Here is a 16,154-nt window from a genome sequence, read left to right on the forward strand (position 1 = left end):
CTAACACCAGACACAGATGAAGACCTAGCTAGCCAGTAACTAGCTAACACCAGACACAAACGAAAGCGTAAACCTATAAGTATCTTTGCCTTAAATAAATAGGGGAAACTTGTAATTATATTTGCTGACACGGTGCAGTCAAACGTTGGCACCAGTAGAGTAGCTACCTAGCTATGTGCGAACACGCCTTCTGAGATGTTGGTTACAAGGTGGTACTTATTTAAATTAGCTAAGAGAATAATATGTTACCATTGCTGTATTAAAATGAGAGGATATTGTGATGTCACAAAATGCCCTTAATAATCCCGCCTCCTGAATCCAAGTGTTTGACATGAGGGAGGGGGACCAGTAACTTTATGATTTAACATTTTATCACTGTCATTTTTCATACTTTGATCTGGTTTCATCCAAATATCATCCCATTTCCTGGAAAAACATGATGTTGACTATTCAGGAATGTTCACTTACTGTGGGACCTTTAATATCCTAGATGAGGATTCATTTTGAAGCATAAAAACTCAATGTGCATACTTATGACGGACATTCAGGGGCAGTTTCCCGGACATTAAAGATCAATGAGATTACAGTGCTTAATCTGAAACCACCCCCCCCCCCACCAAAAAAAACTGTTGGAATGAGGAGGAGGAAAGAGGAACAGGAAGTGGTGGTTACCCTGACGACGCCGTCGGAGTGTCCGGTGACGATGACGTTCTGCGTGTCCCATTCGTTCATCTCTGACACGCAGCAGCAGAGGATCTGTTGTGAGCGGCCTGTGAAGGTGTTGGCACTGGCTATGGGACTGCCGTTGATGCTCCACACATGGATATAGGTCCCTGCCAAAGACACTATATCTCCCTGTATATATATATACACACACAGACACATATATAGAGAGTCAGGATTTTATTTTCTGAATCTTGACACGTGGACATCATCCACTCATCCTGATTGTTGTTGATTCCCAGAGACAGTTTTTTGGTCCATAGCTTGGATATTTAAGGAATATTGTGTTACGTTATTTGGCCACAGGATCCCATGAAAAAACCTTAGAAACATGCAATACAATGTGTGTGTGTGTATAATTATAGGCTAGCGAATTTGATTTAATGTTTAAAAATAAAAATCGGGCATATTTTACATGTTTACAATTAGTAGGCTGACACACATATATAGGTGACCTTTCATAATATTTATCCTAATGTTGTGTGACGTGTGTATTATTACCTCTCTCTCTCTCTCTCGCTCATTATGGGTCTGAATTAATAACTGTTATAGTCTACCACCATCTGAATGGTTATGGGTCTGAATGGTTATGGGTCTGAATGGTTATGGGTCTGAATGGTTATGGGTCTGAATGATTATGGGTCTGAATTAATAACTGTTATAGCCTACCACCATCTGAATGGTTATGGGTCTGAATGGTTATGGGTCTGAATGGTTATGGGTCTGAATGGTTATGGGTCTGAATTAATAACTGCAATAGTCTACCACCATCTGAATGGTTATGGGTCTGAATGGTTATGGGTCTGAATTTATAACTGTTATAGTCTACCACCATCTGAATGGTTATGGGTCTGAATGGTTATGGGTCTGAATGGTTATGGGTCTGAATGGTTATGGGTCTGAATGGTTATGGGTCTGAATTAATAACTGCAATAGTCTACCACCATCTGAATGGTTATGGGTCTGAATGGTTATGGGTCTGAATGGTTATGGGTCTGAATGGTTATGGGTCTGAATGGTTATGGGTCTGAATGGTTATGGGTCTGAATGTTTATGGGTCTGAATGGTTATGGGTCTGAATTAATAACTGTTATAGCCTACCACCATCTGAATGGTTATGGGTCTGAATGGTTATGGGTCTGAATTTATAACTGTTATAGTCTACCACCATCTGAATGGTTATGGGTCTGAATGGTTATGGGTCTGAATGGTTATGGGTCTGAATGGTTATGGGTCTGAATGGTTATGGGTCTGAATGGTTATGGGTCTGAATGTTTATGGGTCTGAATGGTTATGGGTCTGAATTTATAACTGTTATAGTCTACCACCATCTGAATCGCCATCTATACACATACAGTTGAAGTCAGAAGTTTACATACACCTTAGCTAAATACATTTAAACTCAGTTTTTCACAATTCCTGACATTTAATCCTAGTAAAGATTCCCTGTCTTAGGTCAGTTAGGATCAGCACTTTATTTTAAGAATGTGAAATGTCAGAATAATATTAGAGAGAATGATTTATTTCAGCTTTTATTTCTTTCATCACATTCCCAGTGGGTCAGAAGTTTACATACACTCAATTAGTATTTGGTAGCATTGCCTTTAATTATTTAACTTGGGTCAAACGTTTCAGGTAGCCTTCCACAAGCTTCCCACAATAAGTTGGGTGAATTTTGCACCAGTCCCTCCTGCAGCAAAGCACCATCACAACATGATGCTGCCTCCCCGTGCTTCATGGTTGGGATGGTGTTCTTCGGCTTGCAAGCCTCCCCCTTTTTCCTCCAAACATAATGATGGTCATTATGGCCAAACAGTTCTATTTTTGTTTCATCAGACCAGAGGACATTTCTCCAAAAAGTACGATATTTGTCCCCATGTGCAGTTGCAAACCGTAGTCTGGCTTTTTTATGGCGGTTTTGGAGCAGTGGCTTCTTCCTTGCTGAGCGGCCTTTCAGGTTATGTCGATATAGGACTCGTTTTACTGTGGATATAGATACTTTTGTACCTGTTTCCTCCAGCATCTTCACAAGGTTCTTTGCTGTTGTTCTGGGATTGATTTGCACTTTTCGCACCAAAGTACGTTCATCTCTAGGAGACAGAACACGTCTCCTTCCTGAGCGGTATGACGGCTGCGTGGTCCCATGGTGTTTATACTTGCGTACTATTGTTTGTACAGATGAACGTGGTACCTTCAGGCATTTGGAAATTGCTCTCAAGGATGAACCAGACTTGTGGAGGTCTACAATTTTTTTCTGAGGTCTTGGCTGATTTCTTTTGATTTTCCCATGATGTCAAGCAAAGAGGCACTGGGTTTGAAGGTAGGCCTTTCGCTACACTTGCATTAACATCTGTTAACCATGTGTATGTGACAAATACATTTGATTTGATTTTGAGGTACACCTCCAATTGACTCAAATGATGTCAATTAGCCTATCAGAAGCTTCTAAAGCCATGACATAATTTTCTGGAATTTTCCAAGCTGTTTAAAGGCACAGTCAACTTAGTGTATGTGAACTTCTGACCCACTGGAATTGTGATATAGTGAAATAATCTGTCTATCAACAACTGTTGGAAAAATGACTTGTGTCATGCACATAGTAGATGTCCTAACCGACTTGCCGAAACTATAGTTTGTTAACAAGAAATTTGTGGAGTGGTTGAAAAACGAGTTTTAATGACTCCAACCTAAGCGCATGTAAACTTCTGACTTCAACTGTATTTATCAATCTTGAACAGGATTCGGACCATCTATTTTGGATGCAATTTGAATGGAATTTATGGAGAGAGAGATACTGTGAAAGAGTGTTTGTGTGCGCACAGATGTAAAGCAACGATATTCGAGCGATAGGCTGTTTTAAAATCCTGCAGCTGCAAAAACACACATTCTGTCTTTATATTACTGTAGCATAGGCTACGTTGCAGCAAATGTCCCGTGTGGCTCAGTTGGTAGAGCATGGTGTTTGCAACGCCAGAGTTGTGGGTTCGATTCCCACGGGGGGCCAGTACAGAGAAAAAAAATGTATGAAATGTATGCATTCACTACTGTAAGTCGCTCTGGATAAGTGCGTCTGCTAAATGACTAAAATGTAAATGTAAATGTAGGTGTACCGGTCACTAGAAAATAAAAGTTACCATGATGAGATGATACATGCATTGTGAACTGCGCTCCTTACTCAGATGCGCTGTCTGTCCGCACCCTGAGGGTTAATGATTGATGATGTAGTTAGTAGAGAGTTGGCCATGTCTGTTCCCACCCTGAGGGTTAATGATTGTAGTTAGATGATGTAGTTAGTAGAGAGTTGGCCATGTCTGTCCCCACCCTGAGGGTTAATGATTGTAGTTAGATGATGTAGTTAGTAGAGAGTTGGCCATGTCTGTCCCCACCCTGAGGGTTAATGATTGTAGTTAGATGATGTAGTTAGTAGAGAGTTGGCCATGTCTGTTCCCACCCTGAGGGTTAATGATTGTAGTTAGATGATGTAGTTAGTAGAGAGTTGGCCATGTCTGTCCCCACCCTGAGGGTTAATGATTGTAGTTAGATGATGTAGTTAGTAGAGAGTTGGCCATGTCTATTCCCACCCTGAGGGTTAATGATTGTAGTTAGATGCTGTAGTTAGTAGACAGTTGGCCATGTCTGTTCCCACCCTGAGGGTTAATGATTGTAGTTAGATGCTGTAGTTAGTAGACAGTTGGCCATGTCTGTCCCCACCCTGAGGGTTAATGATTGTAGTTAGATGATGTAGTTAGTAGAGAGTTGGCCATGTCTATTCCCACCCTGAGGGTTAATGATTGTAGTTAGATGAGTTGGCCATGTCTGTCCCCACCCTGAGGGTTAATGATTGTAGTTAGATGATGTAGTTAGTAGAGAGTTGGCCATGTCTGTCCCCACCCTGAGGGTTAATGATTGTAGTTAGATGATGTAGTTAGTAGAGAGTTGGCCATGTCTGTCCCCACCCTGAGGGTTAATGATTGTAGTTAGATGATGTAGAGAGTAGAGAGTTGGCCATGTCTGTCCCCACCCTGAGGGTTAATGATTGATCATGTAGAGAGTAGAGAGTTGGCCATGTCTGTCCCCACCCTGAGGGTTAATGATTGATCATGTAGAGAGTAGAGAGTTGGCCATGTCTGTCCCCACCCTGAGGGTTAATGATTGTAGTTAGATGATGTAGTTAGTAGAGAGTTGGCCATGTCTGTCCCCACCCTGAGGGTTAATGATTGTAGTTAGATGATGTAGTTAGTAGAGAGTTGGCCATGTCTGTTCCCACCCTGAGGGTTAATGATTGTAGTTAGATGATGTAGTTAGTAGAGAGTTGGCCATGTCTATTCCCACCCTGAGGGTTAATGATTGTAGTTAGATGATGTAGTTAGTAGAGAGTTGGCCATGTCTATTCCCACCCTGAGGGTTAATGATTGTAGTTAGATGATGTAGTTAGTAGAGAGTTGGCCATGTCTATTCCCACCCTGAGGGTTAATGATTGTAGTTAGATGATGTAGTTAGTAGAGAGTTGGCCATGTCTATTCCCACCCTGAGGGTTAATGATTGTAGTTAGATGAGTTGGCCATGTCTGTTCCCACCCTGAGGGTTAATGATTGTAGTTAGATGATGTAGTTAGTAGAGAGTTGCCCATGGCCCGTAGAGCAGCTAGATTTACACATATCACATATCATTTAACACTTCCATTTCACGTCATGCTGTTCATAGAAATCATTTATTATAATTTACCGGTTTCTCACAGTTATTTATCCAGGGAAAACAGGTGTGGATTTGGGAGGCAAATCTCGGTAACCCGGGTCCCACTATTCAACCCTAGTGTGAATGTGTGTGAATGTGTATGAAAGTGTGTGTGTGTGTGTGTGTGTGTGTGTGTGTGTGTGTGTGTGTGTGTGTGTGTGTGTGTGTGTGTGTGTGTGTGTGTGTGTTCCACCCACCGTGAGTTCGTTGATGCAGAGGCCGGAGACAGGGGCCCTGTGTCCTCTGAGCTGTGTGACGAAGGACAGTTTGTTGAGGTCCCAGATGATACAAGTCCTGTCTCTAGAGCCAGACACCAGGATGTGGTACGCTGACGAGGCTGTCAGACAAGTCACTGCGTCTGTATGGCCCAGCAACGCCTGGGAGGGGAGAGGAGAGGGACACATAAAGAGGACACAGAGACGTTACAGACATGGTAGAGACACAGACACAGCACAGGAGGGGACACTATGTAATGTCTATGCGTCATGGCACAACGAACCCACACACTAACAATAATGACCTCTAGGAGAATTGGGAGCAACGTCATCATCAACAGCGATGGACAGCATTAAGCAAAGTAAGTGTGTGTGTATATATATATATATAACTCTCCTCTGAGAATCTAGTGACCTGTTTGAGTGTCTAGAGAGTCTGGTTACCTGAGAGTCTGGTTACCTGTTTGAGTGTCTAGAGAGTCTGGTTACCTGTTTGAGTGTCTAGAGAGTCTGGTTACCTGTTTGAGTGTCTAGAGAGTCTGGTTACCTGTTTGAGTGTCTAGAGAGTCTGGTTACCTGAGAGTCTGGTTACCTGTTTGAGTGTCTAGAGAGTCTGGTTACCTGAGAGTCTGGTTACCTGTTTGAGTGTCTAGAGAGTCTGGTTACCTGTTTGAGTGTCTAGAGAGTCTGGTTACCTGAGAGTCTGGTTACCTGTTTGAGTGTCTAGAGAGTCTGGTTACCTGTTTGAGTGTCTAGAGAGTCTGGTTACCTGAGAGTCTGGTTACCTGTTTGAGTGTCTAGAGAGTCTGGTTACCTGTTTGAGTGTCTAGAGAGTCTGGTTACCTGTTTGAGTGTCTAGAGAGTCTGGTTACCTGAGGGTCTGGTTACCTGTTTGAGTGTCTAGAGAGTCTGGTTACCTGTTTGAGTGTCCAGAGAGTCTGGTTACCTGTTTGAGTGTCTAGAGAGTCTGGTTACCTGTTTGAGTGTCTAGAGAGTCTGGTTACCTGAGAGTCTGGTTACCTGTTTGAGTGTCTAGAGAGTCTGGTTACCTGTTTGAGTGTCTAGAGAGTCTGGTTACCTGTTTGAGTGTCTAGAGAGTCTGGTTACCTGAGAGTCTAAAGAGTCTGGTTACCTGTTTGAGTGTCTAGAGAGTCTGGTTACCTGAGTGTCTAGAGAGTCTGGTTACCTGTTTGAGTGTCTAGAGAGTCTGGTTACCTGTTTGAGTGTAGAGAGTCTGGTTACCTGAGAGTCTGGTTACCTGTTTGAGTGTCTAGAGAGTCTGGTTACCTGTTTGAGTGTCTAGAGAGTCTGGTTACCTGAGAGTCTGGTTACCTGTTTGAGTGTGAGGGTCTGGTTACCTGTCTGAGTGTCTAGAGGGTCTGGTTACCTGTTTGAGTGTCTAGAGAGTCTGGTTACCTGTTTGAGTGTCTAGAGAGTCTGGTTACCTGTTTGAGTGTCTAGAGAGTCTGGTTACCTGTTTGAGTGTCTAGAGAGTCTGGTTACCTGTTTGAGTGTCTAGAGAGTCTGGTTACCTGTTTGAGTGTCTAGAGAGTCTGGTTACCTGAGAGTCTGGTTACATGTTTGAGTGTCTAGAGAGTCTGGTTACCTGTTTGAGTGTAGAGAGTCTGGTTACCTGTTTGAGTGTCTAGAGAGTCTGGTTACCTGAGAGTCTGGTTACCTGTTTGAGTGTCTAGAGAGTCTGGTTACCTGTTTGAGTGTCTAGAGAGTCTGGTTACCTGTTTGAGTGTCTAGAGGATCTGGTTACCTGAGAGTCTGGATACCTGTTTGAGTGTCTAGAGAGTCTGGTTACCTGAGAGTCTGGTTACATGTTTGAGTGTCTAGAGAGTCTGGTTACCTGTTTGAGTGTCTAGAGGGTCTGGTTACCTGTTTGAGTGTCTAGAGAGTCTGGTTACCTGTTTGATTGTAGAGAGTCTGGTTACCTGAGAGTCTGGTTACCTGTTTGATTGTAGAGGGTCTGGTTACCTGTTTGATTGTAGAGGGTCTGGTTACCTGTTTGAGTGTCTAGAGAGTCTGGTTACCTGTTTGAGTGTCTAGAGAGTCTGGTTACCTGTTTGAGTGTCTAGAGAGTCTGGTTACCTGTTTGAGTGTCTAGAGAGTCTGGTTACCTGTTTGAGTGTAGAGAGTCTGGTTACCTGTTTGAGTGTCTAGAGAGTCTGGTTACCTGTTTGAGTGTCTAGAGAGTCTGGTTACCTGAGAGTCTGGTTACCTGTTTGAGTGTCTAGAGAGTCTGGTTACCTGTTTGAGTGTCTAGAGAGTCTGGTTACCTGTTTGAGTGTCTAGAGAGTCTGGTTACCTGAGAGTCTGGTTACCTGTTTGAGTGTCTAGAGAGTCTGGTTACCTGTTTGAGTGTCTAGAGGGTCTGGTTACCTGTTTGAGTGTCTAGAGAGTCTGGTTACCTGTTTGAGTGTCTAGAGAGTCTGGTTACCTGTTTGAGTGTCTAGAGAGTCTGGTTACCTGAGAGTCTGGTTACCTGTTTGAGTGTCTAGAGAGTCTGGTTACCTGAGAGTCTGGTTACCTGTTTGAGTGTCTAGAGAGTCTGGTTACCTGTTTGAGTGTCTAGAGAGTCTGGTTACCTGTTTGAGTGTCTAGAGAGTCTGGTTACCTGAGAGTCTGGTTACCTGTTTGAGTGTCTAGAGAGTCTGGTTACCTGTTTGAGTGTAGAGAGTCTGGTTACCTGTTTGAGTGTGAGAGTCTGGTTACCTGTTTGAGTGTCTAGAGAGTCTGGTTACCTGTTTGAGTGTAGAGAGAGTCTGGTTACCTGAGAGTCTGGTTACCTGTTTTAGTGTCTAGAGAGTCTGGTTACCTGTTTGAGTGTCTAGAGAGTCTGGTTACCTGAGAGTCTGGTTACCTGTTTGAGTGTCTAGACAGTCTGGTTACCTGTTTGAGTGTAGAGAGTCTGGTTAGCTGAGAGTCTGGTTACCTGTTTGAGTGTCTAGAGAGTCTGGTTACCTGTTTGAGTGTCTAGAGGGTCTGGTTACCTGTTTGAGTGTAGAGAGTCTGGTTAGCTGAGAGTCTGGTTACCTGTTTGAGTGTCTAGAGAGTCTGGTTACCTGTTTGAGTGTAGAGAGTCTGGTTACCTGAGAGTCTGGTTACCTGTTTGAGTGTCTAGAGAGTCTGGTTACCTGTTTGAGTGTAGAGAGTCTGGTTACCTGAGAGTCTGGTTACCTGTTTGAGTGTCTAGAGAGTCTGGTTACCTGTTTGAGTGTCTAGAGGGTCTGGTTACCTGTTTGAGTGTCTAGAGGGTCTGGTTACCTGTTTGAGTGTCTAGAGAGTCTGGTTACCTGTTTGAGTGTCTAGAGAGTCTGGTTACCTGAGAGTCTGGTTACCTGTTTGAGTGTCTAGAGGGTCTGGTTACCTGAGAGTCTGGTTACCTGTTTGAGTGTCTAGAGGGTCTGGTTACCTGAGAGTCTGGTTACCTGTTTGAGTGTCTAGAGAGTCTGGTTACCTGTTTGAGTGTCTAGAGGGTCTGGTTACCTGTTTGAGTGTCTAGAGGGTCTGGTTACCTGAGAGTCTGGTTACCTGTTTGAGTGTCTAGAGAGTCTGGTTACCTGTTTGAGTGTCTAGAGGGTCTGGTTACCTGTTTGAGTGTCTAGGGAGTCTGGTTACCTGAGGGTCTGGTTACCTGTTTGAGTGTCTAGAGAGTCTGGTTACCTGTTTGAGTGTCTAGAGAGTCTGGTTACCTGAGAGTCTGGTTACCTGTTTGAGTGTCTAGAGAGTCTGGTTACCTGTTTGAGTGTCTAGAGAGTCTGGTTACCTGTTTGAGTGTCTAGAGGGTCTGGTTACCTGTTTGAGTGTCTAGAGAGTCTGGTTACCTGTTTGAGTGTCTAGAGAGTCTGGTTACCTGTTTGAGTGTCTAGAGAGTCTGGTTACCTGTTTGAGTGTCTAGAGAGTCTGGTTACCTGTTTGAGTGTCTAGAGAGTCTGGTTACCTGAGAGTCTGGTTACCTGTTTGAGTGTCTAGAGAGTCTGGTTACCTGTTTGAGTGTCTAGAGAGTCTGGTTACCTGTTTGAGTGTCTAGAGAGTCTGGTTACCTGTTTGAGTGTCTAGAGGGTCTGGTTACCTGTTTGAGTGTCTAGAGAGTCTGGTTACCTGTTTGAGTGTCTAGAGAGTCTGGTTACCTGTTTGAGTGTCTAGAGAGTCTGGTTACCTGTTTGAGTGTCTAGAGAGTCTGGTTACCTGTTTGAGTGTCTAGAGAGTCTGGTTACCTGTTTGAGTGTCTAGAGAGTCTGGTTACCTGTTTGAGTGTCTAGAGAGTCTGGTTACCTGTTTGAGTGTCTAGAGAGTCTGGTTACCTGTTTGAGTGTCTAGAGAGTCTGGTTACCTGTTTGAGTGTCTAGAGAGTCTGGTTACCTGTTTGAGTGTCTAGAGAGTCTGGTTACCTGTTTGAGTGTCTAGAGGGTCTGGTTACCTGAGAGTCTGGTTACCTGTTTGAGTGTCTAGAGGGTCTGGTTACCTGAGAGTCTGGTTACCTGTTTGAGTGTCTAGAGAGTCTGGTTACCTGTTTGAGTGTCTAGAGGGTCTGGTTACCTGAGAGTCTGGTTACCTGTTTGAGTGTCTAGAGGGTCTGGTTACCTGAGAGTCTGGTTACCTGTTTGAGTGTCTAGAGAGTCTGGTTACCTGTTTGAGTGTAGAGAGTCTGGTTACCTGAGAGTCTGGTTACCTGTTTGAGTGTCTAGAGGGTCTGGTTACCTGAGAGTCTGGTTACCTGTTTGAGTGTGAGGGTCTTGGCCCTCTCCTTGGATGCGCCCGTCTCCCAGACACAGATGGCAGTGCTGGTTCCCCCGGTGACGACCAGCTTGGGGTTGGGGCAGATGGCGCACAGGATCTGACCCCACTCTGACAGACACTCATACACCACCACCGCCTAGAGGAGGAGAGGGGATTGGTTAGTCAGGGGGAAGGAGAGAGGGGATTGGTTAGTCAGGGGGAAGGAGAGAGGGGATTGGTTAGCCAGGGGGAAGGAGAGAGGGGATTGGTTAGTCAGGGGGAAGGAGAGAGGGGATTGGTTAGTCAGGGGGAAGGAGAGAGGGGATTGGTTAGCCAGGGGGAAGGAGAGAGGGGATTGGTTAGCCAGGGGGAAGGAGAGAGGGGATTGGTTAGCCAGGGGGAAGGAGAGAGGGGATTGGTTAGCCAGGGGGAAGGAGAGAGGGGATTGGTTAGTCAGGGGGAAGGAGAGAGGGGATGGGTTAGTCAGGGGGAAGGAGAGAGGGGATTGGTTAGTCAGGGGGAAGGAGAGAGGGGATTGGTTAGTCAGGGGGAGGAGAGAGGGGATTGGTTAGTCAGGGGGAAGGAGAGAGGGGATTGGTTAGTCAGGGGAAAGGAGAGAGGGGATTGGTTAGTCGGGGGAAGGAGAGAGGGGATTGGTCAGCCAGCGGGAAGGAGAGAGGGGATTGGTTAGCCAGCGGGAAGGAGAGAGGGGATTGGTTAGTCAGCGGGAAGGAGAGAGGGGATTGGTTAGTCGGGGGAAGGAGAGAGGGGATTGGTCAGCCAGCGGGAAGGAGAGAGGGGATTGGTTAGCCAGCGGGAAGGAGAGAGGGGATTGGTTAGTCAGGGGGAAGGAGAGAGGGGATTGGTTAGTCAGGGGAAAGGAGAGAAGCTGTTTAGGCCCCTTACTTTTTGAGTAAAGCCAGTGTGTCTATGTATGCAGATGACTCAACACTATACAAGTTAGCTACTACAGCGACTGAAATGACTGCAACACTTAACAAAGAGCTGCAATTATTTTCAGAATGGGTGGCAACGAATAAATTAGTCCTAAATATTTTAAAAAGCACTGTATTTGGGACAAATCGTTCGCTAAAACCCTAAACCTCAACTAAAACTTGTAACAAATAATTTGGAAATGTGACTTAACTACTTGGAGTAACCCTGGATTGTAAACTGTCATGGTCAAAACATATTGATACAACAGTAGCTAAGATGGGGAGAAGTCTGTCCATAATAAAGCTCTGCTCTACCTTCTTAACAGCACTATCAACAAGGCAGGTCTTACAGGCCCTAGTTTTGTCGCACCTTGACTACTGTTCAGTTGTGTCGTCAAGTGCCACAAAGAGGAACTTAGGAAAATTGCAATTGTCTCAGAACATGGCAGCGTGACTGGCCCTTGGATGTACACAGAGAGCTAATATTAATAATATACATGTCAATCTCTCCTGGCTCAAAGTGGAGGAGAGATTGACTTTATCACTCCTTGTTTTTGTAAGAATTGAATGCATCGAGCTGTCTGTTTAAACTACTAGCACACAGCTCAGACACCCAAGTATACCCCACAAGACATGTCACCAGAGGTCTCTTCACAGTCCCCAAGTCCAGAACAGACTATGGGAGGTGCACAGTACTACATAGAGCCATGAATACATGGAACTCTATTCCACATCAGTTAACTCAGGGTAGCAGTAAAATTAGATTTAAAAAAAACTGGTAAAAATACACCTTATGGAACAGCGGGGACTGTGAAGCGACACAAACATAGACACAGACACATGCATACACACACGATAACATACGCACTATACACACACATACACATGGATTTAGTACTGTAGATATGTGGTAGTTGAGTAGGGGCCTGAGAGCACACACTTAGTGTGTTGTGAATTCTGTCGTGAATGTATTGTAATGTTTTTAAAATTGTATAACTGCCTTAATTCTGCAGGACCACAGGAAGAGTAGCTGCTGTCTTGGTAGCAGGTAATGGGGATCGATAATAAATACAAACATAGATATGATTTTATAGTAAGAAGAATTAAGTGAATATAGCTGAATATAATAAAGGATATTTTTCTGAAACGATTGCAGAGCGAAACGAGTGGAACAGCTATTCTGTTTTGAGGAAAAAAGTGATCATTTGAAACAGGTCCAATACGCTTAATTTAGAGAGAACTGGCAACGTTAGTTGTGATAGGTCTACAAAACCTTAGAATGTCTCTGAAGGTAAACAGGTAGACTGCTATAATAATCTGAATGAAGACTAAAGGTAAACAGGTAGGAAGCTATAATAATCTGACAGGTAGGCTGCTATAATAATCTGACAGGTAGACTGCTATAATAATCTGAATGAAGACTAAAGGTAAACAGGTAGGAGGCTATAATAATCTGACAGGTAGGCTGCTATAATAATCTGACAGGTAGGCTGCTATAATAATCTGACAGGTAGACTGCTATAATAATCTGACAGGTAGGCTGCTATAATAATCTGACAGGTAGGCTGCTATAATAATCTCAATGAAGACTAAAGGTAAACAGGTAGACAGCTATAATAATCTGACAGGTAGGCTGCTATAATAATCTGACAGGTAGACTGCTATAATAATCTGACAGGTAGGCTGCTATAATAATCTGACAGGTAGGCTGCTATAATAATCTGACAGGTAGGCTGCTATAATAATCTGAATGAAGACTAAAGGTAAACAGGTAGGCTGCTATAATAATCTGAATGAAGACTAAAGGTCGACAGGTAGGCTGATATAATAATCTGACAGGTAGGCTGCTATAATAATCTGAATGAAGACTAAAGGTAAACAGGTAGGCTGCTATAATAATCTGAATGGAGTTGTTATTCTTTGTAACTGTAGGACTGGGAGAACCACAGTAACGTTATGTAGGCTTGCGTCAATTAGCCTAGTTAGCCTAAGTAGCTTCTCTGATGCAGTCAAGACAGGTAGGCTACTATGTAATCGGATGGGATGATAAATAACTAGCAAGAAGCTTGTCTACTAGCGCGGGTTAACAGTGCTTGCCGTCTCGCTCCCTCTCTGTCTGTGCCTGCTCCCGTGTCTCCAAGATCAGAACTCCCAAGATCGGAACCCCATGATCAGAACCCCCCAAGATCAGAACCCCAAGATCAGAAACCCCCAAGATCAGAACCCCAAGATCAGAACCCCATGATCAGAACCCCATGATCAGAAACCCCCAAGATCAGAAACCCCCATGATCAGAAACCCCCAAGATCAGAAACCCCATGATCAGAAACCCCCAAGATCAGAACCCCATGATCAGAAACCCCCATGATCAGAACCCCATGATCAGAACCCCAAGATCGGAACCCCAAGATCAGAACCCCCCAAGATCGGAACCCCAAGATCAGAACCCCAAGATCAGAACCCCAAGATCAGAAACCCCCAAGATCAGAACCCCAAGATCAGAACCCCAAGATCAGAACCCCATGATCAGAAACCCCAAAGATCAGAAACCCCCAAGATCAGAAACCCCCAAGATCAGAACCCCAAAGATCAGAAACCCCCAAGATCAGAACCCCAAGATCAGAAACCCCCAAGATCAGAACCCCATGATCAGAAACCCCAAAGATCAGAAACCCCCAAGATCAGAAACCCCCAAGATCAGAACCCCAAAGATCAGAAACCCCAAGATCAGAACCCCAAAGATCAGAAACCCCCAAGATCAGAACCCCAAGATCAGAAACCCCCAAGATCAGAACCCCAAGATCAGAACCCCAAGATCAGAACCCCATGATCAGAAACCCCAAAGATCAGAAACCCCCAAGATCAGAAACCCCCAAGATCAGAACCCCAAAGATCAGAAACCCCCAAGATCAGAACCCCAAGATCAGAAACCCCCAAGATCAGAACCCCATGATCAGAAACCCCAAAGATCAGAAACCCCCAAGATCAGAAACCCCCAAGATCAGAACCCCAAAGATCAGAAACCCCCAAGATCAGAACCCCAAAGATCAGAAACCCCCAAGATCAGAACCCCAAGATCAGAAACCCCAAGATCAGAACCCCAAGATCAGAAACCCCCAAGATCAGAATTCCCAGGATCAGAATTCCCAGGATCAGAATTCCCAGGATCAGAATTCCCAGGATCAGAATTCCCAGGATCAGAACTCCCAGGATCAGAATTCCCAGGATCAGAATTCCCAGGATCAGAATTCCCAGGATCAGAACTCCCAGGATCAGAATTCCCAGGATCAGAACTCCCAGGATCAGAATTCCCAGGATCAGAATTCCCAGGATCAGAATTCCCAGGATCAGAATTCCCAGGATCAGAATTCCCAGGATCAGAACTCCCAGGATCAGAATTCCCAGGATCAGAACCCCAAGATCAGAATTCCCAGGATCAGAATTCCCAGGATCAGAATTCCCAGGATCAGAATTCCCAGGATCAGAATTCCCAGGATCAGAATTCCCAGGATCAGAATTCCCAGGATCAGAATTCCCAGGATCAGAACTCCCAGGATCAGAATTCCCAGGATCAGAATTCCCAGGATCAGAATTCCCAGGATCAGAATTCCCAGGATCAGAATTCCCAGGATCAGAATTCCCAGGATCAGAACTCCCAGGATCAGAATTCCCAGGATCAGAATTCCCAGGATCAGAATTCCCAGGATCAGAATTCCCAGGATCAGAATTCCCAGGATCAGAACTCCAAGATCAGAATACAAAAGCTGCAAGACCGGTCTAGACACTGCTCAACTCCCATCACTATTTATTCTCATCATTCAGATTATTTACATTTAAACCGTGAAGTGTTTGATGTGATTTTCGATTGCATTTTCATTGATGTCACAGTGATTAAAGGGACAATAGAGCGTTGAGTCCCAGGCCATTCATTAGTGACCTGACGGGCCGTTAGCGAGTTGGGTAGGCTTAACCACCAACACATCAGAGCCATTCATGGTGGGCCTAAAGAGCGCAGAACAGGAAGAGATTACCGTGACTCAACGGTCATGTGGAATCTGACTGAGGTCATGACTCATGACCTACGGTGTGGCAGTAATTCGGCAACCGCAACAGCCCTAAACTCATAGCTGGCCAGTCTGCATCGGAGGTCTGCTCAACCCCAGTGTGTCTGTGTGTTGATCTAACGCAGGGGTTACCCTAACTCGATCCTGGGGTTTTGCCCCCCATCACTACACAGCTAATTCAAATAACCAACTCATCACCAGGACAGAGTTTGGTGAACCCTGATCTAACATACCTTGTCTGACTCATAGTTGGCCAGTCTGCAGGAGAGGTCTGTGAGTGTGTGTTTACCTTGTCTGACTCATAGTTGGCCAGTCTGCAGGAGAGGTCTGTGAGTGTGTGTTTACCTTGTCTGACTCATAGTTGGCCAGTCTGCAGGAGAGGTCTGTGAGTGTGTGTTTACCTTGTCTGACTCATAGTTGGCCAGTCTGCAGGAGAGGTCTGTGAGTGTGTGTTTACCTTGTCTGACTCATAGTTGGCCAGTCTGCAGGAGAGGTCAGCATAACCCCAGGCAAAGGTCTTGTTCCAGACTGGAGGCTGTAGGACTTTATTCTGCTCCACAGCCAGAATCCCCTTCTCAGTACACACTATCTGGCCCACAGGCTCCTTCAGCTCTGAAACACACAGTTACACACAGTTACACACACAGTCAGACACACACACACACACACACACACACACACACACACACACACACACACACACACACACACACACACACACACACACACACACACACACACACACACAGTCAGTC

The 16,154-nt window shown here is 44.8% G+C and overlaps 1 protein-coding gene across 8 annotated transcripts in view; it reads right to left on the minus strand.

Annotated features, from left to right (window-relative positions):
* Positions 1-16,154, minus strand: part of LOC106585952 (WD repeat and FYVE domain-containing protein 3) — a 268,301-nt gene that overhangs the window by 11,294 nt on the left and 240,853 nt on the right. For all 8 annotated transcript variants that reach the window (XM_045706795.1, XM_045706796.1, XM_045706790.1 and 5 more), the window contains 4 exons: positions 15,857-16,011; positions 10,399-10,557; positions 5,655-5,834; positions 673-855 (listed from right to left, as the gene is read on the minus strand). In XM_045706795.1, coding sequence (XP_045562751.1) covers positions 673-855; positions 5,655-5,834; positions 10,399-10,557; positions 15,857-16,011 — 677 coding nt within the window. The remainder of the gene's footprint in view (positions 1-672; positions 856-5,654; positions 5,835-10,398; positions 10,558-15,856; positions 16,012-16,154) is intronic.

This window comes from Salmo salar, chromosome ssa24 (genome assembly GCF_905237065.1).
Source record: "Salmo salar chromosome ssa24, Ssal_v3.1, whole genome shotgun sequence".
Taxonomy (NCBI): Eukaryota; Metazoa; Chordata; class Actinopteri; order Salmoniformes; family Salmonidae; genus Salmo; species Salmo salar.